The sequence below is a fragment of the Culex pipiens genome, chromosome 2 (assembly GCF_016801865.2).
Source record: "Culex pipiens pallens isolate TS chromosome 2, TS_CPP_V2, whole genome shotgun sequence".
NCBI lineage: Eukaryota > Metazoa > Arthropoda > Insecta > Diptera > Culicidae > Culex > Culex pipiens.
Window position 1 is genome coordinate 109207841 of NC_068938.1, and position 25626 is coordinate 109233466.

General features: G+C 39.9%; 1 protein-coding gene across 1 annotated transcript in view; it reads left to right on the forward strand.

Annotated features, from left to right (window-relative positions):
* LOC120415668 (hemicentin-2) overlaps positions 1-24264 on the forward strand; it is an 88979-nt gene extending 64715 nt beyond the window's left edge. The window contains exons 3-9 of the mRNA XM_039577251.2: positions 918-1178; positions 1273-1469; positions 16801-18954; positions 19019-19384; positions 19453-19827; positions 21826-22315; positions 22378-24264. Coding sequence (XP_039433185.1) covers positions 918-1178; positions 1273-1469; positions 16801-18954; positions 19019-19384; positions 19453-19827; positions 21826-22016 — 3544 coding nt within the window. The 3' untranslated portion in view covers positions 22017-22315; positions 22378-24264. The remainder of the gene's footprint in view (positions 1-917; positions 1179-1272; positions 1470-16800; positions 18955-19018; positions 19385-19452; positions 19828-21825; positions 22316-22377) is intronic.
* Positions 24265-25626: the final 1362 nt, after the last annotated feature.

A 25626-nucleotide genomic window follows, 5' to 3' on the forward strand; every position in this document is an offset into this window, starting at 1 on the left:
CAAAAATAGCAAAAATAGCAAAAATTGCAAAAATTGCAAAAATTGCAAAAATTGCAAAAATTGCAAAAATTGCAAAAATTGCAAAAATTGCAAAAATATCAAAAATAGCAAAAATAACAAAAATAGCAAAAATATCAAAAAAAGCAAAAAATAGCAAAAATAGCAAAAATATCAAAAATAGCAAACAGAGCAAACATAGCAAAAAATAGCAAACATAGCAAACAAAGCAAAAATAGGCAAAAAAGCAAAAATAGCAAAAATAGCAAAAATAGCAAAAATAGCAAAAATAGCAAAAAATAGCAAAAAAATTGCAAAAATAGCAAAAATAGCAAAAATAGCAAAAATAGCAAAAATAGCAAAAAATAGCAAAAAAATGCAAAAATTGCAAAAATTGCAAAAAAAGCAAAAATAGAAAAAAATAGAAAAAATTGCAAAAATTGCAAAAATTTCAAAAATTGCAAAAATAGCAAAAATAGAGAAAAAAACCAAAAATTGCAAATATAGCAAAAATAGCAAAAATAGCAAAAAAAGCAAAAATAGCAAAAAAAGCAAAAAAAAACAAAAATAGCAAAAAAATAGCAAAAAAAAATAGCAAACATAGCAAACATAGCAAAAACAAGCAAACATAGCAAAAATAGGAAAAAATAGCAAAAATAGTAAAAATAGCAAAAAAAGCAAAAATAGCAAACACAGCGCAAAAAAAAAACAAAAAAAAATGCAAAAATAGCCAAAAATTGCAAAAAATTGCAAAAAAAGCAAAAAATAGCAAAAAAAGCAAAAAATAGCAAAAATAGCAACAAAAAAAACAAAAATAGAAAAAATGCAGAAAAAAGCAAAAAATAGCAAAAATACAATTTATGTTCAATCAATAAAACAACAAACCTCTTCAACCCCGCTTTTTCCCATTTTCCCCCCAGAATCGACTACCGCCCGGACAAAGGCATCTACGACCTGCAGATCCTGAACGTTTCGTACTCCCGGGACAACGGCCGCTACGAGTGCCGCATCAAGCTGTTCGGCGACGGCGAGGTCATCTACGAGGACTACTACAACCTGACGGTGCTGACGCCGCCCCAACCCCCGCTCATCTTCCCCGGCTCGGAAACCACCGCCACCGAGGACAAGGCCCAGGAGCTGACCTGCAGCAGCGTGGGCGGTTCGCCCGATCCGATGATTTCGTAAGTATTTTTTCTGGGAATTGGCTTTAATGTGGGATATAGAGCAGTTGTAGTGCTGATTAAGTGCTAATTGGATGATTTCTCCCCTTTACAGTTGGTACCGCGAGGGCAGCACGACCCCGCTGGCCGCGAACCTCATCTCCGGCGGCTCGCGAGACATGCAAACGACGAGCACGCTGACGATCATCCCGCGCCGCGAGGACGACGGCGCCAAGTTCATGTGCGTCGTGTGGAACCGTGCCCTGCCGGAAGGCCAACGGCTCGAGACGGTTACGACACTGTCCGTCAACTGTAAGTGCAGCTTTTTTTCGCTCTTCACGAGTTCTCTTTTGCATTTTATTGTTATTGGCGCGACATGGGTTTCCCATTTTGGGCTCAGAGAGCTTCTTGCATCATCCTGTGGTGGCGCAAAAGTCGTGCAGAAAACAAAATCCATCACGGCGCGGTCATCGCAGGGTTCAATAATGGCGTGCTTCCTGGAAGTTGGGTATTACTCAGTTAAGAGAGCTTATCCGGAGCTGGAAATCCTCACTTTTGAAGGGGTCAAATTTTTCTTTTTTCTCCGAAAAGAACGTGAATTGAATATTTCCCTGATTGACCTTGGGTCGCCGGGGGCGGCCAAAAGTACAATGCGGAGGAGGATGAAGCAAAATAACTGATGCACGTAAAATATGAATCAAAAATTCACTTTGTAATGCTAGCCGAAAGGTAAAGGAACTCTGCTCAATTAACCGTTTTGACATGGGGTTGGGTTTTTGCTCCCTTTTTTTTTGGCATCCTTGAGCTGTATTGTCATTTTTTTTCGTGGAATAAATTTAATGTATTTTTAATTTTCTTTTGTTGTGCGCTGCTTTTGAATCGAGAGTGAAGGCTTTTATTTGCAAACAAGTTTTCTTAAGAATTTAAATAAAATTTTAAAAAATATAAAATTTTTGGATCCCAATTCTAAAACATAAAAAAAAACAAGTGAAGTGAACCAAATAAAACAAGCGGATGACAACATTAAATATCCGCACATTTAATTCTTCCACGTGACAGTATCAGCCAACAATCTCACTCTCGCACCTTAAGTCCTAAGGAATGCCACCTTGCAGGTTGCGTCAAGTGAGCAACGAACAAAAAAACACTGCCTGCCATCGTCGTCCATGAATAAATCCTGACTTCCGACGACGCCGGAACGGCCTCCTCTTGCACCGTCTTCGACCGTTGGGGCTGCTGTTCAAATTTTATTAATTGTCTTGATACCGACTACGACGACGGTATGCATGCGAGACCCTTGAATAATTTATTAATCCGGATGGCTGCGTCCTGACGGGTCGAATACAACCTAGTCGAGGCCTTTTTTCCGAGGAGGTGCACAATTTATGCCGACATGTCTTGCCTGCTCTAAAGTTTGTCAACCCAAGGTAAAGTTCTGGAAAGGGAACGGTAAAAACATTAAACTTGAAGTACGCAACCAAGAACGCAGCCAAAATGTCAAAAATAAGGTTGCGTAGGTCACTGTTAAAGCAATTTGGTAAAAACATTAAACTTGAAGAACGCAACCAAGAACGCAGCCAAAATGTCAAAAGAGGGTTGCGTAGGTCACTTTTAAGCAATTTGTTTTTTACTAACATTTTTTAGAGTGCAGCCGCTTCAAAGGCCTAATCCGCAATCACTGCCGAAGTAAACCTTGTCCTTATCGTCCACTGAGAACCATTTTCACGCTATAAATAAAATGGAAGAATCTCTGCACTGCATTTCCTGCACTCGTCCCCCCCTTTCAAGTGGCTTTGCAAATGTGACCAACATTCCCAGCCGGAACCGGGACCAGAACTGGACACGACGGGACATTATTGGAGCATTATCTAGGGGCAGCAAAAACATTCCATCTTCCCTCGCTGTCGTCCGACGAAACCCCGGCTAATAATTTATGAACTGACAGCTTGAGACCAGCGGGCTGGTGTAAGTTTTTGAGTTTTTTCACTTTGTTGTGCCCCGAGAAGCGCCCAGAATAGAGAGGGGCTCTCTTTTTTTTTCATTAAACCTCAAACCACAAATGACAATATAAAGTCCGGCAGCTTTCGAAAGGGACCATCCATAAACCACGTGGACAATTTAGGGGGGGGGGGGGTATGGCGATTGTCCACGCTCCATACAAAAAAGATTTTTTTTGTATGAACAATTGTCCACGAAGGGGGGGGGGGGGGTTGAGAATACCAAAAAAGTGTCCACGTGGTTTATGGATGTTCCCAAAGTGCAAAAGTTACTTAGCCCGGCTCGGCAACAAATGCAAAACCGACCGACCAGCTTCTCCTAAGTGGTCTAATTTGGCAGTGGGCAAACGTGGTGACCCAGAGGCGCGAGGGGGGTCAGAAGCCATAAGAAAACCCTGACAAACCACTTTCGCCGTGGTTGCCGGGGTGGAGCAGCTGGCACGGTGGGGTTTGGTTCTGGTGAACGTTCACAAATTTAGGTAACCAGTTCATATGTTCAGCAAATAGGATGTTCAGCAGTCCAGGATAGAAAGTTCAGCAGTTCGAATGTCTTAAAACCAGCAATTTGAATGTTCAGCAGATGTAGTTTTCAGCAGTTCAAATGTTCAGCAACCTTAAAATCCGCAATTTGAATTTCCAGCAGTTCAAATGTTCAGCAGTTCTAGTGTTCAGAAATTCAAGTGTTCAGCAGTCTAAATGTTCAGAAGTTCGAATGTTTAGCAGTTATAGTGTTAAGCAATAAAGAAAAGCAGTCCAGCAATCAGCAGTTAGAATGTTCAGCAGATAGAGTGTTCAGCAATTTGAATGTTCAGCAAAAGGAGTGTACAGCAGTCCAATAATCAGCTGTTAGAATGTTCAGAAGATGGAGTTTTCAGCAGTCCAAAAGTTTAGCAGTCCAACAATCAGCTGTTAGAACGTTCAGCAGATGAAGTGTTCAGTAATTCGAATGTTCAGCAGTTCAACAATTAGCTGTTAGAATGTTCAGCAGATGAAGTGCTCAGCATTTCGAATGTTCAGCCGTCCAACAGTTCAGCAGTCCAAAAGTTCAGCAGTTAAACAATAAGATTTCAGCAGTCCAAAAGTTCAGCAGTTAAACAATAAGATTTTAGAATGTTCACAAATTTTGCTACACAGTTCAAATGTTCAGCAATTTGGAGGTTCAGCAGTCCAAAAGTCCGCCGGTTCGAACGTTTTGCAGATCTAGTGTTCAGCAATTCAAGTGTTCAGCAGTTCGAATGTCTTAAAATCAGCTATTTGAATGTTCAGCAGATGAAATGCTCAGCAGTTCAAATGTTTACCAATCCAAATGTTAAGCAATCCAGGTTTTAAGCAGTAAAAATGTTCAGCAGTTCAGATGTAAAGCAGTTCAAATGTTCAACAGTTCAAAGGTTAAGCAATTCAAGTGTTCAGCAGTCCGAATGTTCAGCAGTTCGAATGATCAGCAATCTTAAAATCAGCAATTTGAATTTTCACCAGTTCAAATGTTCAGCAGTTCAAGTGTTCAGCAATAAGAATGTTCAGCAGGTTCAAATGTTCAGCAGTTCTGGTGTTCAGCAAATCAAGTGTTTAGAAGTCCAAATGTTCAGCAGTTCGAATGTCGAAAACAGTTATTGTGTTTAGCAATTTAAATGTTCAACAGTCCAAATGTTCAGCAGGTTCGAATGTTTGGCAGTTCTAGTGTTCAGCAAATCAAGTGTTCGGCAGTCATAATGTTCAGAAGTTCGAATATTCAGCAGGCTTAAAATCAGCAATTTGAATGTTTAGCAGTTCGAATGTTTAGCAGTTATTGTGTTTAGCAATTCAAGTGTTCAGCAGTCCAAATGTTCAGAAGTTTTTAATGTTCAGCAGTCTTAAAATCAGCAATTTGAATGTTCAGCAGTTCAAGTTTTCAGCAATACAAGTATTCAGCAGTCCAAATGTTCAGAAGTTTTGCATGTTCAGCAGGTTCGAATGTTCAGCAGTTCTAGTTTTCATCAGTTCAAGTGTTCAGCAGTCCAAATGTTCAGAAGTTCGCTGTTAAAATTTTTAATTTAAAATGTTTACTTTCAAACCCACCGTGAACCTTCTTGCCTTCAGGGAGGACACAATAAAAATGTTGCCTCGTTAGTGCGCTTGCCAGTTCCTCGATGGAAATTTATTGGCTGACATTACACGTTGCTGCAGTTCACTTTTTTGTATGCTCTACTGCCTAACTTCAAGCCAAATCGTACGGCAAGTACACACTTGTTCGCGAGTAGATGCGCACGATAAGAAAACGATAAAAACGATCCAAAGTGGTTGCCAACTTGGCAGCGCCAAGGGATAGTTCCGACAGTTTTGGGTCATGTGACACACCTGTGCGTAGAATGTTACTGACATGACCGGCAACATTGTACGAACTCATCATCCAGTTGACGTTAATTTTGATAGATTTTAACGACTTTGCAAATCCAGATTGGAAACTTCTCCAGCTCAACTTATCCCATTTTCTGCGTCGTCCAGGTCGCTCAGCTGGGCTTAACTTCAAGTAGACGTGTATTTCTTCACCATTTTGTTTGTCGCAAAACTTTTTGCAACTCGTCCAACGCTGGGATGCAGTTTTACGACGACGACGACACACATCTATCTCCCTAGACTTCAAGTTTGGCTCAACAGTCGACACGGGGAAATGCCGTTAAAAAGTTTGAAAAGTTGTAAAAATTTACGACCCTCCAGGAAAGACGCGCGACACAGATTGTGTGAGCTTGGTGTTGTTGTGCAAGAACAGGGTTGAGTTTGGGTATCGGAAAAGAAGAGATTTAATGCCATGAGCGATTTTTGGTTGAAATTTGAATCACTTGTTGCGCCGAGAAGTCAATTTAGACTCCACTGCAGACGATCGAGAGTAAAATTTTCTCGATTTGGATTGAGAGAGCAATGATGACACTGAGAGCGAAATGCTCTCAAATTACCGATCTACGCACACCAATCAAATTGCGTTCATTTTATTTCAACTAATTCATCAATCAATTCTTCTTCTTTAAATGTTATTCATTGACGTTTCTAGCTTTTGCAATACTCTTTGAACTTTTGTAGAAATCAAAATCAGACAGAACAAATTTCTCCACAATCAAGCAGAAACAACAACAAAACGGTAGTAGTAGGCGACGACGACCATGATCACGCGACTTCAACGCCAACTACGATCACGCAAAACCCGGGGTCCCAACTTGGAGCACCATAGCAACCACAAAACGAAGAAACGACGAACCCGTCCCAGAGTCAACCGTTTGAGCTGATTGTGGCCTGCTGCGCCCCGTTAGTTCAACGAACCTTTTCTTCCATCTTTCTTTTGCTTCACCACCAACACCAACGCCAACTACGATACTGGAACACCTTTCCTCATGTGTGTCGCTGCGTGTGTCTGTTTGGTTGGAGATGTCCCCTCTGGGCACCCACCCAAGTCCGGGGTCTTGCCGACTTTCCGAGCCCATAAAACTCTCATCGCCCGCGGGTCTTGTGTTGCACCTGTGTGTCTCTGTCTCCGCGGCCACGTTGCGAGCTTTTATGACACATGGCGCGCGGGTCCAGATCTTCAAGAGCTGATAAAAAGTTGTGTGTGTCCGACGAAGGTACAGGGTGCCTCGGCGGCAGCACCGACTTTATTTTCGGGAAAAGGAGAGCGACGGTGTCACGACGACCGCGGGCAGCCAAACAGGTGGCGCGATCTCCGCTACAGGTGACCTTCTTCTGGTACGGTGGCACGCTGATGGTTTGATTCTTGTTTGCGAACTATTGTCTTTTGCAAGCAGTAACATAACCAAACTTTTCGGTACCCTCCGGGAGAGATTCGGAAAAAAAATCCGGCACCAATTTGTATTGATTTGACGTTTTTGGAAAGTGCCGAAAAAAGGTAAACAAACCCCTTCTAGTATCAGCCAATTATGTAAAGAACTGTCACTTTTTTAGCAATTCTTAAGAACGCACAAGTCTGGAGCAGAATCGTCATTTTGTAAACAGTGCAGTTAGTCAAACTGTCAAAGTGACTTTTTTACTGTTACCAAACTTATGAGGTTGATTCTCGGTTTAATCAATAGTGACAGTTCTTCACTTTTGACAAACCAACACATTTTACTTTTTTGATAGCGTTTTATTCCCCTAATATTGACTGTTTTTTTTCTCACATCTTATGTCAACGTCAATTTCGTAGTAAACTTTCAAAAGGGTGAAACCTTGGATGTAAACAATCAGTCTATCCCACTTGCTCTGGTGACAGTTCTCGTAATTAAACAAGTTTTAGATGGGTATGTTACAGACATGATCAATATGACAAGGACATTGTTAGCAACTCAAATTAGATAAATTTAGTTTTGAAATACTGCTAGAATTTCTCAATTCTTTCGCGCTATTTTGCGGAAGGCAAAGGTGCATAAAACGGTAGCATTAAAAAACGTCAAACTATCGTGGTTTCGCTGTACCGAGCTGTCAGGTACCATACCGGCCGAAGATCGGAGGACGATAACAAACTCCGTTGTCCGGAGTGTCAAAACGGTCAAAATCTAGCCTGCAGACTACGCAGTTGCCGTGGGCCAAAAGAGATAAACCGCTTCTAAGCTACGTATCTTTACGAGTTGTGGAAGCTGTTCCCCAAAACGTTGTGCAATTGAGGCCCCAGTCTAGATCTTGGCGCGGGAAAGCAAAAATAATGACACTTTTATTTTCACCCGAAAAGCTGTGTCCCCACTCACACCTGCTGGGAAAGCCAGTTAAAGTTTTTAATTGTGACACATTGAAGTGAAAGCACCACAGAAAAAAAACTGTCACACCGATTTGTAACCACTATTTCAATTGGATGTGTGTGTTTTTTGTGTTACAAACAAGCACATTTATTGCATTTGCAAACCGTGCCCATCAATTGTTTTGTGGTCAACCTCAGCACGACAATGATATCGAAGGGCTGTTTTTTGCTGGCACGCAGCTTCCGGGGAAAACGGATCGGGAACCACATACCCTACTGCGAAACCGCAGAATTTAATACTTTGTTGTAGTGGGAGTCATGCTAGGTGCGATTTTTAATTATTAAATTAAAACTTTGTAATGCTTCCAGCCGGGGGTTTAAATCGACAAAGTGTCAATTTCAAAGGCTTCCGATGATTTGCTTGATTAATGTTATTTGGTTTGCCAATTACAAATTGGTTTAGTGGAATTGTGGTTTTACACCATTTTATTTTTAATTAGTTTACAATTATTTAAAAGGTAAGCAAATAACAAGTATCTTTTCTTAAATGGATTTTTTAAACGGATTTCTGGCAACACTGACAAATTTCGTTAGTACATTCATTTAAGTTATAAAAGTTGTAAGGATTTTTTTAGAACTTGATTAATTTAATTAATTATTATTATTTAGTTTAGAATTATTTAAAAGGTCAGCAAGTTACAAGTTTCCTTTCTTAAATGGAATATTTTTCAACGGATTTCTGGCAACACTGTCAAATTTCGTCAGTACATTTATCAAAATTATAACGATTTTAAGGATTTTTTTGAAATTTGGTTTGAATGCATTTTGTTATGGAATCTCTAGACCAGCGATTCTCAACCTTCTTCTAGGCTGGTACCCCCTACCATGTAAATCAAGTAGCCCCGGTACCCCCGTTGAGAATCGCTGCTCTAGACTAAAATTTTTGAATATTTTTATTTTAAATTAAATCGCAAAGCTTTACCATCTGGCCACACTGTGCACACTTAAGTGTGCAGAACCTCAAAACCCTTTTTTATATCTGAAAGTGATCTATATTATTATAAATTCTAAAAGAAACGTGGAACAATGTGTTCTAAAAAGTTAACAATCGATTGTACAAGTTTTGTTTACTTAAAATTTTAATTGTAACAGTTGATCATAGATGATCATAGAAATATATAATTTTTCGAGATTTTTATCTTTGTTTTTTTTTTATTTGGATGAAACTTTGTTAAGACATGCCCTTTGTCAAAAGAAGCCATTTTCCATAATTAGTTTTTCCATACAAATTTTCAAGCTAGTCATATAAATGAGCATTAGATTTTTAGAAAAATTTCATCTGTAGGACTTTTTTTAATCGATTTAGTGTCTTCGGCAAAGTTGTAGTTTATGATATGGGCTCTTCAGAAAAAATGGGTACCGTAAACCGGGGTGACTTTGATAGGATTTCATTTTGTTTTTGGAATATTTTCCAACAGGCAAGGTTTTTCTCAAGATTATTATTTTAAAAACATGTACTGGGGTAGGCCACACAAAATCTATTTTGGAAAAAAAAAGTTTTTCAAAAGTGTTTAGAAAAATAGTTACGTTACAAATTCTTAGTTTTAATTCCGGGGTGTCTTTGATAGTGATAGTTTTTCTTGTTAAAATCATATTTAAGATGTTCAAACTTTATTTGTACGCTAAATGTACCATCACTAAAGTAGCTGATATAGTTTTTAAGAAAAAAATCAATGTTTATATTTAGTTAACTAAGTGTATAAGCTTTTTAGCAAAATACATATAAATTTTAGGTAAAATTGTTAAAAAGTCGGAATTTTGCCTGAAATTTGTCAAAACTAGTTTTGTTCATAAAATAATCGATTTATATTGCATTTTATACTGAATTCGAAACACAAGTTTTCACATTTTACATGAAATTTGTTCAACTGAAATTGCCTATAAATTTGGATTTTTTTTAATTGTGTTTCAAAAACACCCTTTTTATTTATTATTTCTAAACTTATTTAACCTCCTCCTAGTGGAAAATTGTCCAAAGAATCCGAAAATGCATTCCGTTTTCCGATTCAAAATCATGTTCATTGAGAAAATCATGACACTTTGAGAAGTTTAAAATAATGACTTTCATCAACATTTTCTTAACTATAGTTAACTAACCTTTTAAACTTTTCAAATTTTTATGAAAAGTTCTTCTTGAGGTACTTTGAACACTTCTCTGCCACGGTCAGTATGTTTCTAAACCATTCCTTACGTATTTGCATTGTACTCTTCATTTTGCGGAAAAACCTATCAAAGTCACCCCGGCTATCAAAGTCACCCCGTTTGACGGTACACGGAAAAGTATATTTTGTTTTCGTTTTTTTTATATGTTTTAGGAGACTAAATATGTATTCATTGCAATTGCATGATTACAATCGAAAATTTAGTCATAACTAATAAAAGTTAATTTTCTAATGTTTGATCTAATTTTCAATCAAAAGTGATTTTTTAGGTAATGGGCATCGTCTTCAAATAATTGGCTTTTTTATTATTTTTAAAATTTTCAAACATTAGTATAAATCACGTAGAAAAAGCACCGCATCAATCCATGTTCTTGAAAAGCTTTGAAACTTTCCAGTAATGTTATGTTTTGCAATTCCGTCGTGAGACTACATAGGAAGCGTTCTTTTATTACGGAACGCAGTTGGGGGGGTGAGGGGGAGGGGTTTTGAAGGCTGTGTTACGCTCCATACAAAAAAAAAAATTGTATGGAAATTTTGTTACGAGGGCAAATCCTATTTTTTGCGTTACGTAATAAAAGAACGCTTTCCTACTTTTCCTGTTATTCTCGAACGACGAAACAGCCTACTTTTCTCTACCAAAAATAACAGAATCGAATAGTAACCCTTTTCAAAACAAATGCTGAAAAGTTCTACTTTTCAGCACTGAAAAGGATGCTGAAAAGTTGAACTTTTCAGCACTTGTTTGGAAAAGTAATACTTTTCAACATTTTTTTTTATTTAAACGATTCAATGACATTTGACCTATAATTCTGTTCAAAGGGTGTTTTTCGGAATTGGATAAATGTACGACTCGTTCTCCTCTTTTTGCAATTGGTTGCATAAACTACTATTTTAGACTTTGTAAATGGAATAATTTAAATTCAAGCCAAATATTTCAAAAGTGTAAAATCACTTATTTTGGACGTTTTCAAATAACATGCTTATTTAAAAAAAATCCATATTTTCAAAAGAGCCTAAAATTTTACCAAATCTTAAATTAAACTTAAAAAATCGAAACAATAGTTTCTGTCAAATGAAAAATGAGAGCTCATAAGGTGACGTTGCGATATAGTAATTTTTCACAAAATTCAAGCTGTAAGAGGCTTAATTGCAGGTTTTGGAAGTTTTTATTTCAACATAGACGACCTTGTTTGCATTCAATCAGAGCAGTTTTTTTTAGTTATTTTTTCTGTATTTAAAAAAAATCCACTAATTTATTTGAAAAAACCCTTAAAATTTGTGTAACGCTGAGGGGTCTAATAGCCTTACATTTAAAATTAGGTTCAACCTACATTTTTGCGTCAAAATCAACCTCCAAATTTCAGCACAACCTTCAATCGCCTTCGTCCCAACCCTAAACCAAATTCTTATCTCTACACTCAAAAACCAAAAGAAGAAGCCTCCTTTTTGGGTGATAATTTGGTAATAATTTCATTCTAATGGCAACTCAACAGGAAAGAAGCTGCTCTAGGCTCAGCTCAGTTTTGGGAGGGGGTTCGCGATAAGAGAAACGGTCGTTTCGTGTTGCTTTCCAAATAAATTATACATGCTGACAAAGTCGTGCGTCTTATGGGTGATGCCTTCCCGAAAGAAAAGACAACGTTTCAGAACACGGTGCATGGTTTGTCTATTAATAAATCTGGCGCGTTTGTCACCAGGGGAGTTACGTGTTCTACATTTGGCTTCTTCTTGTTCTTTTTGTTGGGTGGTTGAAAAGAGTTTAACAAATAAAAAACGAAAAGAGTTTAAGGCCTACAGTCGAACGGATTATGTCATTCATATCTCGTATTTAATTTGGCCCTCGCGCGCGGCGTTGGAAAAAAGAAAAATGAACTGCGACTGATACATTTTAATGACACCCATTACTGTACGACTGGATTAGGTTGGGAGCTACCTACTGCCTACCGGAGTTGTCGATCGAGGGCGTGGGCACGGTTTTCGTGACCCCCCCTCCCTTCTTTGAGGGGAAGGGGGAGTCACACTTTGCATATCGCGGCTCGCGCACTTTGTTATTCAAACAGAACCCTTTCCGTGAGGTTCGGCTACAGGTCAAAGAAATCGTGACGAAACGGGGTCCCCACCGGGCAAGTGTTGCCACCACCCAAACTGACCATTGTTGGAACAAATTGCATCTAATTGTTATTAAAAGTTCTGTTTGAATATGAAACGGCCACTTAGTAGGTGGACGACGACGGCGACAATTTCCATTCTGAATGGAAAGCAATTTAATTAAAATATTCAACTGCAGCGTGGCAAGAGCCGTTGAAAGTGTAAAGAAGTGGCCATGGTCCCAAGGTGAGAACGCTTTCTTGTCACCGGAGAATGGGACAGTTGATGAAGAGTGATAAGCTTCCGGACAGTCTGCAGACTGTCGGTTCCTGTGAGTTTCTTTAACAAACTCTGCATTAAATGATTGTTTATTCAATTATAAATTACAGTTTGACCTAGTCACCACTAGATGTCGTTGCGCAATGGCGCGTGTCTTGCACGCAAGTCGCAAAATCTTGTATCCAATTAAAAGTTGCATCTAGTCGCAACTAGATGGCACCGCTTCTTTTTTGGTAACTTTTTAGACCCTTACGCAACAGTTCGTCAAATTCACGCCAAATGCTACAATTTTCTCAGCCAAAGCACGATCTCGACGACCCTGTGAACAGATTAATCTACAATGTTTGAGGTCCGCGGCCATAAAAGTGCAAACACGCAAAGAGAGGCAAAATAAAAAAAAGAGTCTCAAATCTACTGCAACTTTTTTGGTACGTAATGAGCGCAGGTGATGTACGCGTATTAACCTGTTAGGTAATCCAACTCGAGACTCTTTTTTTTTTATTCGAAGGTAGTTTTTACGACTCCAGAAACGGGGAAAGTGCCGAGATTCTGCGGGCAATGATCCGCTTAATTTAATTCAATTCAGTCTAGGCCGCCGGTTTTCGTGGTCCAGACGGCCTTTTAAGGTCCAACTTTGTCGGAATTTTCGAGTCTGCGGCAGCGGATTAGGGCGGTGAAGGTATTCAAATCGAATCAATTAAAATTTCCGGACTCCAGCTTGTTTGAAAGTTTAGTTCGCTGAGCTTGTTAGAACGAGCCGAGAATGGAGGAATCGCTGGCAATTGTTTTAAGGTTTGGGAGCTTTCCCAGCGTTTTGAAGACTTTTGCTGAGATCGAGAAGACTAAACGGATTATGGGGCAGAAGAGCTGCGGTGGCAGTTTGTGAAGTTTAAATCCAATCTTGCTCGGAATTAGGTCGTTTGATTAACATTGGACTATCGTTCTGAACATGCTCGATTTACATTTTAAAACGAAATGCACCATAAACTAAAAAAAAAATTGTCAAAATTGTCAAAATTGTCAAAATTGTCAAAATTGTCAAAATTGTCAAAATTGTCAAAATTGTCAAAATTGTCAAAATTGTCAAAATTGTCAAAATTGTCAAAATTGTCAAAATTGTCAAAATTGTCAAAATTGTCAAAATTGTCAAAATTGTCAAAATTGTCAAAATTGTCAAAATTGTCAAAATTGTCAAAATTGTCAAAATTGTCAAAATTGTCAAAATTGTCAAAATTGTCAAAATTGTCAAAATTGTCAAAATTGTCAAAATTGTCAAAATTGTCAAAATTGTCAAAATTGTCAAAATTGTCAAAATTGTCAAAATTGTCAAAATTGTCAAAAATCAAAATTGTCAAAATTGTCAAAATTGTCAAAATTGTCAAAATTGTCAAAATTGTCAAAATTGTCAAAATTGTCAAAATTGTCAAAATTGTCAAAATTGTCAAAATTGTCAAAATTGTCAAAATTGTCAAAATTGTCAAAATTGTCAAAATTGTCAAAATTGTCAAAATTGTCAAAATTGTCAAAATTGTCAAAATTGTCAAAATTGTCAAAATTGTCAAAATTGTCAAAATTGTCAAAATTGTCAAAATTGACAAAATTGACAAAATTGACAAAATTGTCAAAATTGTCAAAATTGTCAAAATTGTCAAAATTGTCAAAATTGACAAAATTGTCAAAATTGTCAAAATTGTCAAAATTGTCAAAATTGTCAAAATTGTCAAAATTGTCAAAATTGTCAAAATTGTCAAAATTGTCAAAATTGTCAAAATTGTCAAAATTGTCAAAATTGTCAAAATTGTCAAAATTGTCAAAATTGTCAAAATTGTCAAAATTGTCAAAATTGTCAAAATTGTCAAAATTGTCAAAATTGTCAAAATTGTCAAAATTGTCAAAATTGTCAAAATTATCAAAATTGTCAAAATTGTCAAAATTGTCAAAATTGTCAAAATTGTCAAAATTGTCAAAATTGTCAAAATTGTCAAATTTGTCAAAATTGTCAAAATTGTCAAAATTGTCAAAATTATCAAAATTGTCAAAATTGTCAAAATTGTCAAAGATGTCGAAATTGTCAAAATTGATCAGACCTGACAATTTTTAGTCATTACGTAACATTCTCTACTATTCAAATTTCAGCTTTTTTGGTCTTGCTCCAGATTTTGTTTTTTTAGTAAGAGGATTTGGTGAACATATTCAACATAATTTCTGAGATATTTCGTGCGAGATTGCTTCAAAACAAAATGTGAATTAAAGTTATTCGTTGAAAAAAATGTGAATTGGTGTTCTTTTTCCATATTCAAGGGCTAAAGGCAAGCTTTTTTTTTTGTTTTAGTAAAATTGAGATTTTTCAAAAATCGTTAATTTTTTCGGAAATCTGGCCCGACAATTTGCTGAAATAAGAGCTTGATTGGTTTATTCTAGCTCCAGATTTTGACTTTTGGGTAAGAGGAGTTACTGAACTACTTCAATCAATATCTCAATAAGCAAAAATAATTTTACAAGTTATGTAAAGCAAAAACATCACAGCTGTTGGTCACTTTCAAGATTGAAAACCATCTGTTTGCAGCAATAAATTAAAAAAAAAAAAAACCAGCAGGACCGCGTCAAAAGAATGATTTACTCCGAGCAAAAGTCAAACCCTTTTTCCCCCAAAACTGGACAGTTTCATACCTCAAAAAACCAGAAAACCACCTGCCCGGTTCGAGCACGTTGCTCCTCGACACCGAAAAGGATCCGAGAAATCGTTCAACCGGGCAGATGTTCATTATCATTTTGATTGGCTCCTCGACGATGAAGACGACGGTGGTGGCTTTAAGGCATTTCAGGGATGTACGTTTTTTTTTTGGGGAGGACCAAACCAGTTTGACAACGGCGAAGCCTTCGCCGCTAAAGGTGTCTCATTTGAATTAAGTATTGTGTTTCCATCTCTCGTGCAGGCCGCGCAAGATACTTTTCTTTTTTTTATGGGTCTTTTTTTTAAGGCTCGGGTATGGCCCACGATGTTGTGTGCTCTGTTTTTATGTTTTTAAAACGGCAGCTTGTTCGGCTCGTTAGCAAAGTTTCGTAATTTAAATTGGATGGCTTTGGCGAGTTTTGGGACATGAGCGATTTTTTTGAAGGGGGCAATTAAGCTTGGTGACATGAATCGAGTTACATGGTATCGATTAAAGTCAGTTGATCAATCAAACTTTGAACATGGCTGATTTCATCATTAGATAGTCCTGTGACATCTAGTAGCGAATAGAATGAAGCTTCTAAGTTCAACTTGTATGCAATGTTTTACGATCGATTCAACCTTGAAAAGAATACTTGCATACAATATTGATGACCGTTCATAGGGACATCTAGTGGCGAGTAGTTCAACGTATCGTCTAAAAAGCCTTTTTCGAATAAATTCGACAAGTTTCACTCAAATTACATAGAAACCAGACCATTTGACCTCATTTTTAAGCATGCCAGCAGAAAAGCCCAGAAATTGCCACTCCCACCCCAAAACAACACAGCAAGACAGAACAAAACCAACAAAACGTGACTCGTGTCTGCATCGCTCAAACCGCCGAAAAAATAACCTCCAAATCTGGAGACCCCGGCGAAAGCCTCCCCACCATTCAATTACCAGTGGACTCGTGCGCTGCCGGACCTTAATTTAACGGACAATCTAAATATTTGTTTGGTTTCCTCTGGACCAGAAAAGCTCCACTCTCTCTGTCACAAGACAAGAAGAACTGTGGCTACCACCAAACGCGAAACAAAAAATTAATTGAAAATATTTCTTCCCCAAACACACCGTCGGGGAGTAGCAGCAGCAGCAGCTAGAGAGAACACATCAGATGTACGAAGATGATGCTGCGCGTCGCGGCTAGGGCAATGATGGTAATGATGTGCATGACTTGGCGGAAATTTGCACTCTCTCGTTCCACCGGGAACTCCTCTCGCAGAGGTCTCGGTGGTTTTGCGCGTGGAGAAGGCAAAAAACGCCCCCACCCAGAAAGTGTCTGCCCGCGGGAGCTAATTAGTTCTTATACACGTTCCATCAAATTTAAAGTTTTTCGACGGAAATTGTGCAAATAGATGGTTGGCGTAAGGGTGGGATGAGGGCGGGTTGACGTTGCCTGCGGGTGATTTGAACTCTCTTAAAGTTGAGCGGAGGATTGTTTTAACTCGGCGAAGCGACATTTGGGGGCGAGAAGATTGAGTTGCAGTTGGATGCGAGAAAGGGAAGCTTGCATGCAAGAGGTAACTTCTAGAACACTGACATCTGGTGGTGATTAGAGGAACTGTGATCACGCAAAACGAAAAATGCAAATCAGAACCGCCCAAAATATTTGTTCACAGAATTCATGACTAATTCTAACTTTCAGACTTTCCTCGTGTCGAGATCGGTCCGGAGAACCCGCTGAGCGTGGAGCGCGACCAAACCGCCAAGCTGGAGTGCAACGTTGACGCAAAACCCAAGCCAGAACGCGTCCAGTGGACGCGCAACGGACGCTTTATCTCGTCCCACCCCGTCCACACGATCCACCGGGTATCCCTGCAGGACGCCGGCAAGTACGCGTGTTCCGCCGACAACGGGCTGGGCAAGTCCGGCGAGCAGGAGATCATCCTGAACGTGCTGTACCCGCCGATCGTGCACGTCGAGGCGAAGAGCAAGGAAGCCGAGGAGAAGGAAACGGTGCAGATCAAGTGTAACGTGACGGCCAACCCGCCCCCGGTGACGATCGAGTGGCTGAAGGAGGGCGATCTGGAGTTCCGCAAGAATGGAGACACGCTGACGCTGCGGGATGTTCGCGCCGAGGATGCCGGAACTTACGTTTGCCGAGGTATCAACATCATGAAGCCGTACGGAGGTAAGACGCTGGAACGGGAGGGTAACGCCTCGATCGCGTTGTTGGTGCGTCACAAGCCTGGTCAGTCGGTGATCACTCCGGAGAAGCCGGTGGTTCACGTTGGGAACAGTGTGAGTTTGATGTGCAAGGCGGATCCTCCGGGTTGGCCGCTGGCTCAGTACCGTTGGTACCGCGATGTTGGAGGTGAAATGTCGCCGACGGTGATCGCGCAGGGCGCCCAATATCTGATCCCGAAGGCTGGTCTTCAGAGCGAAGGCAAGTACTACTGTCACGCTGGAAACGATCTCGGTAACGGAGAGATGGCCAGTGCTACGCTGGAAGTTCACCAACCACCACAGTTTCTGGCCAAGCTGCAGTCCAACATGATCCGACGCGCTGGAGAGGCTGACTTTACCGTGACTTGCAGTGCCAAGGGCAAGCCGGAACCGTCGATCACCTGGTTGAAGGACGATGTCGAGATCATTCCCGATATGCACATGTTCGAAGTCAAGACCAACATCGCCAAGGGACCCAACGGCATGGTTACCGTCCAGAGCATGCTCAAGTTCGCCGGAAAGGTCCGCCCCAACGGGAACGATCTGATGTCGGGTGATCGCGGCCAGTACACCTGCCTGTACGAGAACGAGGTCAACAAGGCCAACTCTACGATGCACCTGAAGATCGAGCACGAACCGATCGTTCTGCACCAGTACAACAAGGTCGCCAACGATATCCGGGAGGTCGCCGAAGTGGTTTGCAAGGTCCAATCCTACCCGAAACCGGAGTTCATGTGGCAGTTTGGAACCAACCCGACTCCGCTGCTCAACAGCGATCACTACGAGATCAGTTCGACTTCGGACAGCAACGACATCTACACCAGCATCCTGAAGATCAGCAACCTGCGCCACCAGGACTACGGAGACTACCACTGCCGGGTGTCCAACGCCCTGAACACGATCCACGTTCCGATCCGTCTGCAACCCAAAGGACCCCCAGAGAAGCCCTCCAAGCTGAAGGCCGTCGAGCTGGGCTCCAACTTTATCGTGCTCTCGTGGACTCCCGGATTCGACGGAGGTCTCGCCAACACCAAGTACTTCGTCTCTTACCGCAAGATCGTGATCCCCAACGAGAGTCTGGTCACCGACGATTGCGCAGCAGTCGCTGCAAGCGGTGCCGAATGGATGGAGTTCGACTGCCAGCGGGAAGTCCCCTGTACGATCACCCCTCTCGATCACCACCAGAGTTACGTCTTTAAGGTGAAGGCCCTCAACACCAAGGGTGTTTCCGAACACTCGAACGAGATCAGCGCAACGACGAAGGTCGAGAAGGTCCCCGTTCCCCAGCGAGCCTCATTTGACCCGGAAACCCGCATCTTGGCGCTGAACATCGCCCCGACCTGCCTGTCAATGATCGCGATCGTGGAGTCAGTGATCTACGGCGACACCCCGATGGCCGCCTGGCACATTATCGAAACCGTCGAGCTGGACGTCAACGGACACGAACCGACCTACAAGGAGAGCAAGATCGAGCACTTTGTGGCGAATCGCCGCAACAACGGACGATCGCTGGGAACCGGACTGGACGAGATCCCGCTGCCGGCGCTGGAAGACGAGCTGAACCCACGCGTGCGAGTCAAGCTGTGCCTGAAGGTCAACCACGAGTACTGCGGCGAGTACATGGAAGCTGACAGTGAGTATTGATCACTTGTAGGATCTTAAACCAAATCTAACCAACGATTTCCTTTTTTTTCTAGTTGGTCCCTCGCTGATCCAAGAAGCCGCCTTCGTGGAACTCCCGACGCTGATCGCGATCGTGGTGTCCTGCATCGTTGCCGGTCTGTTCGCCGTGCTGCTGCTGATGTTCTGCCGCTGCAAGCGCAAGCAGTCCAAGGAGTCGGCCAAGGCCAAGGAGTACGACATCGACTCGATCCACCCGTCGATCGTGGCCCAGCAGAACCAGGCTCCACCTCCGTACTACTCTGCGAGCAGCCTCGAGAACAAAGCCCTGGAGCACTCGATGGACCTCGCCATGGACCAGAACCAGGCGTTGTACGCGAGCCAGCAGACCTACGGATATCACCAGCAGAACGCCATGATGCCGCAGGTTCCCCAGAACGACTGTAAGTACCCCACAATACCCCCTTCCAAAACACCAAATCTAACCTCAAATCTCCCCGCACCTTTCTAGGGTCCAACATGGGCTACGTGGAGAACTCGTACTCGAACTCGAACAACGGCGGCAGCGTCAACTCGCAGGACTCGATCTGGCAGCTCAAGATGTCGGCGGCGGCGTCCAACTCGGCCAACATGGTGGTACCGCAGCACAACTACATGGACCAGCCGCTGCAGCAGAACTACGGCTACGACCCGATGACGCACGGTGGGTACGGAGCGGTCGATGATTACGCCCCGTATCCGCACCTGATGACGACGGCGAGCCAGCACGGAGGGGACGAGTACCACCACAACATGCGCACCAGCCAGAACCCGTCGCGCCAGGACTACTGCAGCGATCCGTACGCGTCGGTGCACAAGCCGAAGAAGAGGATGGACCAGCATATGGGTGAGTTTCGAGACTTTGGAGATATTTGGGGACATTTAAGACATTTGGAGACTTTGATGATATTTTATGATTTTGAATGACATTTGGAGACTGAAGATATTTTAAAACTTTTAATGAACTTTGGAGAATTTGAAGACATTTTAAGGTTTTGAATGACATTTGGAGACTTTCAAGACATTCAGACACTTTAATATTTTTTTTCAATTTTGAAAGAGAATTGGAAGCATTGAACACATTTGGAGACTTTAAGGTCATTCAGGGACTTTGGAGGGATCTGTTTTTTTTTTTCAAATTTCTTTCAATAAATTAACTCTTTTTTAAGTAATCTAGAACATTGTAGACTTTTGATGACTTGAAATTTTTTGGAGACGTTTCAACTCTCAGAACATTGCTGGATTAGAGGTTATGATGTTTTTAGAGTTCATTTTGAGACTTGGAGAATTCAAACTTTTTAAATTATTTTAAACTTTTAAAATTTGATACCGTGGCAGGGATGCCACTTGGTTTTTTAAAATGTCTGTAAAAAAAGTCTGTGTATGTCTGTGTATTTGTCTAAAATTCAAATATATCAATTCACGGTCATTGAAATCCATCAAATATTGCGTTTTTAAGCATTTGAAGCCTAACGAAATAAGTTTCGACAAAAAAGATTACAAAATATTAATTTAATGAAGTTTTTTATAAGTCTGTGCACCTCAAAATATGTCTGACACAAGCTCAAAAGTCTGTGAAACACAGACAAATCTGTGTATCTGGCATCCCTGTACCGTGGAGACTTACAAAACGTGAAAAATTTCAGAGAACATGGGAATTCGGTAGTTTTAGTTTTTAGAAGTATAAGTTTTTAACTGTTTTGATTTGTGTTTTTTTTTTTTCCAAAGTTTTAAAAACATGCTTACAGACTGATTTGTGAGACTTTGGAGGATTTGAGAACTGTGGAGACTTGATATTTTGACAGATTTGCGGACTGAACAGACTTGAAAAATATTAAGGGTTTTTGAAATGTTTCAGTCGTTTAATTTAAAATCATGATTTTACTATTTTGAAGATTTTTGAATGATTGGAGAATATCAAGCGGTTGAGTTTAAGACGTAAAAAAACTGATAAATTTCAAGAATAATAAAAAAAATATATATTTTTTTAAATTTTTATTGTGTTTTTTTTTATTTCCGAAGATTTTGAAAATATGCTCACACATTGATTCAGAGACTTTGGAGACTTGATATTTTGACAGATTAGGAGACTTAACAGACTTAGAAATAATTAAGGTCTTTTGAAACATTTAAGTTGATTATTTTTAACAAAATTATTTTACTGTTTTGGGGACTTGAACAAAATTAAGGGTATTTGAAAAATTTAAGTCGTTTAATTTAACAACATTTTTTTAATATTTCGCAGACTTTTAAATTATTCAAGAATTTGGAGAGTTTCAAGTGAATCAGATTTTGGCAGCGTTGAAAACTTAGAAAAAAATTAATAAAAAAATGTTCTAAAATGTTAATTACCTGTATAGTGATGTGTTTAAAAAAAATAATTTCAAAGATTTTTTAAACACACTTTCACACTGATTTTGATGACTCAGAAGAATTTGAGTACTTTGGAGACTTAATATTTAACAGATTTGGAGTCTTCACAGACTTCATTTAGACGTAATTTAGAGCTTTTGATAAATTTGATTTATAAGACTCATGATTTTGAAAATGTTTAGAGACTTTTTTCATAACTCAATCAAAGTATTTTGGTGACTAGTCATTTTGATTGATTTTGAAACTTCGAACAATCATAAATTCATTTAGTTGTTGAAACTTCGATCAATCATAAAACCAATTTGTTGTTCGAAGAATTCGTTAATTAAGAGACATTTAAATTTTTGTAGACTTTTCAAGACTTTGTAGATTTGGAGACTTCAGGTTCAAACGACGAATTCTGGACTCATTATAGTTTAGGAAAACTTTTTAGCTTGTGTAGACTTAACCAATCTTTCCCCTTTCCGTGTAGACTTTGTCGCCGAATCACCCTACCACGACGTCAGCGGTCTGCCCGACCCGTACATGGAGCAGGACGAGGTCAAGTCCCCCGGTCCGAACCAGCACCTCTCGATGAGCTACGACGACGCGCTCGCGCTGGAGAGCGGCTACTCGACCCCCAACTCCCGGAACCGCCGCGTGATACACGAGATCGTCGTGTAGAGTCGCTGGAACCGGGTGGACAATGGACAATGCAAGAATCCGAAAGGCTACGAGAGAATCACACAACGAGAGGAAAACAATGAAAATGGGGAACAAATCACACAATTTTTAAGAAACGAATAAAACACACAAAATAGTTCAAATTTTATCACGAGAGAAAGAGAGAGGGCAGCTAGTTGAAAGAGACGTTATTATTAGAGTGGAGACAAGAGAGTTTATGTGTTTGAAATAAAATAACGATCATCTGGACGAACGGCTTCAGCCCAAGGGCTCTGTTTGATCTCAAATAACTCTTTCTGGTAAGTTTTACAAAGAAATTTAAGTGAAACAAGAAATTGATGTTTTTTTCTATTTTTTCCAGAGGCAATCGCTGGATGGTGCGGCCAAACTGTGATTGTAAATATAACCGTAAGCTATTGATAAGTCTAGGTCCAGTTATTTTTTAAAAGAGGAATTTGTTTTATATAGAAAAGTATGATCGATTAAAATTATTCGTTGCTCATGCTGCCTTAGGATGTCTAAGGTGGCAAACCCCTCTGAAAATCTCAAACTCACAAATCACAAGCAAATATTCTCATCGTCTGTGCGTCGATTGGAACCGAATGTGCCATTACCTGACGTAATAATTCAGAAAAAAATGTTTCGGAAGCGAATCGAAAGTGCAGTTGGAATGGCAACTCTGGAAATTTATGAGATTACTCGGTGAGAATCCAGCAAAAGAATCGTCCAAGTCGAATAATTAGTTTACTGTGGAATGAGAGAGCGAGAGCGCGAGATTCGAATGGTTGGATTTAGTTAAGGTCAAATGGTGCCATTCACAATTCATTTCTACTGGCGTGCCGAAAAAGGTCACTTGAAATGAGTTCTGATGAATCTTCCACCTAAAAAAAAGTGCAGAACACGAATGCGAGACACATGACAATAACGTAATTAAGCTCCTCAAATTGCTAAATATTATCTCTTTGTTTCATAAATACTGCCACGAAAGTCCTTTTATTAAACTTTTCACCCGAGTCCAGCCCTGCGTTTGACAGTTCGAAACCCACCTTCAACATTGCTCCCCTTGATCCCATAAAAAAAGAATCAAAGCCATGGTTTTCTACCTAAGGTACTCGCGATTGAGTGTGTAGTAGTGCGGTTGTCAAAATCGCTATCTCTGACTCTCTCACTCCACTGACATTGACATTGTTTATGTTTTGGTTTTCCTGGCACGGTCCTTGAAGCCTTGAATCAAAGCAACCAGAGCTTGGTTTCGATCTGTCAAACGCAAAGCTGACGCAACTGTTTTCACCACACTGAGAAAAGTTATCACGAACGTTTGTTGACGTTGGCTGCTTGAAAAGCGGTGCGACCAGTTTTTCGTCTAACCTTTCCTCAAGTGTCTCGAAACACTCTAAACTCCTCGTACCTTTGCCGACCCAAGTTGGGCAAAGTGTGCAAAATGTAAAAAAGTATATATTTTCCCACCTCCTTCTACCTTCCAGTTTATGTTTTCATTTCGTGAAGCAAAATATCTCTTCCCTCCATAGTTTTTAAATTAAAACAAGTGTTTTTTTTTTAAGTTAGTAAGTCGGGCAAACCGATAAGCGCCGACAGAGCTAGTAGCTAGGTGAGAAATGAGTAATTAAAAACTTGTAAATACCGACGACGCGAAGCAAGGCAAAGCAAAACTTAAATATATACATATTCAAAGCGTCGTTCTTTAATGAAACTTTGCCAAACGGAAAGTGTGAGCTAATCGTTCTCTCGTCCCTTTCCACACTGCAAGAAATCGCCACTTTTGAAACGGGCGACAAATATTCACAGCAACTTTTGTTGTGTTGTGGATGCAGTTTTGCGCAAAGTTGGCGGACGACGAAAAGTTACAACGAGAAAGCAATTTCTTAAACATTAACAAGAGTTTGTTAACGAAGGAAAGTTTTTTCCCGTGCTGCACACCGAAACAAAACGACACACAAAGTCGAGTCGGGCGCGACGAAATAGCGCGAACAAACATCTCAGTATCAATTAGCAGCAGCAGGAAACTCTCTAGCTCAAATGATCTTGGCAGATGTAGGCAAATTGAAGTCGCGCGGAAAAGTTTAATTTTACAAGGAAAAAGTTTTTTTTTGTTTTGTGTAAATATTGACTGAAATAATTTTTATTGCAACGCGCGGATCTACTTATTTTTTAAGTGCGATTTGTAAGTAATTAGCCGTTAGGGAGGAAAAACTTTTTCGAAACAAATAAATTTATTTTTAAACACAAATGCAGATGGTGTTTTGATTGCACTGCAGTCCGAAAACGAGTCCTTTCAAGTAGAAATATCACAGATGGTTTCCCATTCAAGACTTCCCTAAAATGAAACTTTCTACACCCACAAGAATACAATGCTTGAGACATATTCATCTTGCTTTTGCTTACTTTTCTATCCAGATTTTTATGCGAAAATGGCGATACGAATGGTGCACGCCCGAAATGTCAAAATTGTGAAGTGGTACCAACATTAGAAAAAAAATGTCAGCCACACTTTTTTTTCTATTGCTGTACAACCGCGCGATTTTGACATTTCGGGCGTGCATCACTCGTAACGCCATCTTCGCTAAAAAACCTGGATAGTTATATCAGGGAGATGGCAACCTTATTCAGTTGTTGCAGTTGTTTGTTTACATTTGATATGGAAGCGTCAACTTACCGTAGATTTTGAAATTTTCCAAACCATACCGTCCTCATGAGTGAGGGTGAAATTGGGTCAAACAAAAATACTGAAATTTGTATGACCTAATCTCAACCCTGTTGACGGTACGTCAAGTGTCTAATTTGATTACTTTTCAATCGTATTAGGTTTTACAGCGCGACGTCACGAGCGCACACGCACACACATTTTTGCTGAGACACACGTGCAAAAAATGTAAACAGTGCAGCCAAGCTGTCAAATTTCTAACCTAAAAACCGAGTCGGCGTAAAACCTAATATGAACAGATTCATTCCTACTGATTCAAATAACTAAGCTAAGTGTAATTTTCTATGTTAAGTGATTGTAGATACACAGAAAAAATATGTGAATTTTCTCGACACGGACAAAATGAACCACATGTAAACTCAGTTGATGTAAATAAATTTGAGATTCGACGTAAACGGTTGAATCACAAATAAAATCATGTTTTTACGAACATCTAATTTGATGCAAATTTACATTAAATTGCATTAAAATTTAATTGTTCAATAAAGTTCAAAAGTGTTACCGTCTTTTCGGGAATCGGGACTACAGTCTGAATAGGGACAGCAGTTTTCAGAGCACTTAAAGCTTTTAAACTTAGAAACGGATGTACATATTTTGTTGGTCTGAGTCTGTAAACGAAACCAATCAGAAAAGTCCCCAGTTGACGGTACATCTTAAATGATGTAGGCCGTAACTTTTCGATTTTTTTAATATAAATTTAGAGTGCTTTTAACCAAACATCGACAAATATTTTCATCAATTCATTGTTATTTTTCAATATTGTAAAAAATTTTGATCTATTATTTTTAAAATTAGCAAGGCGTCGGGACCAGCGGTGTAGGGGTAAGCGTAGTTGTCTCTCACCCAATCGGCCTGGGTTCGATCCCAGAAGGTCCCGGTGGCATTTTT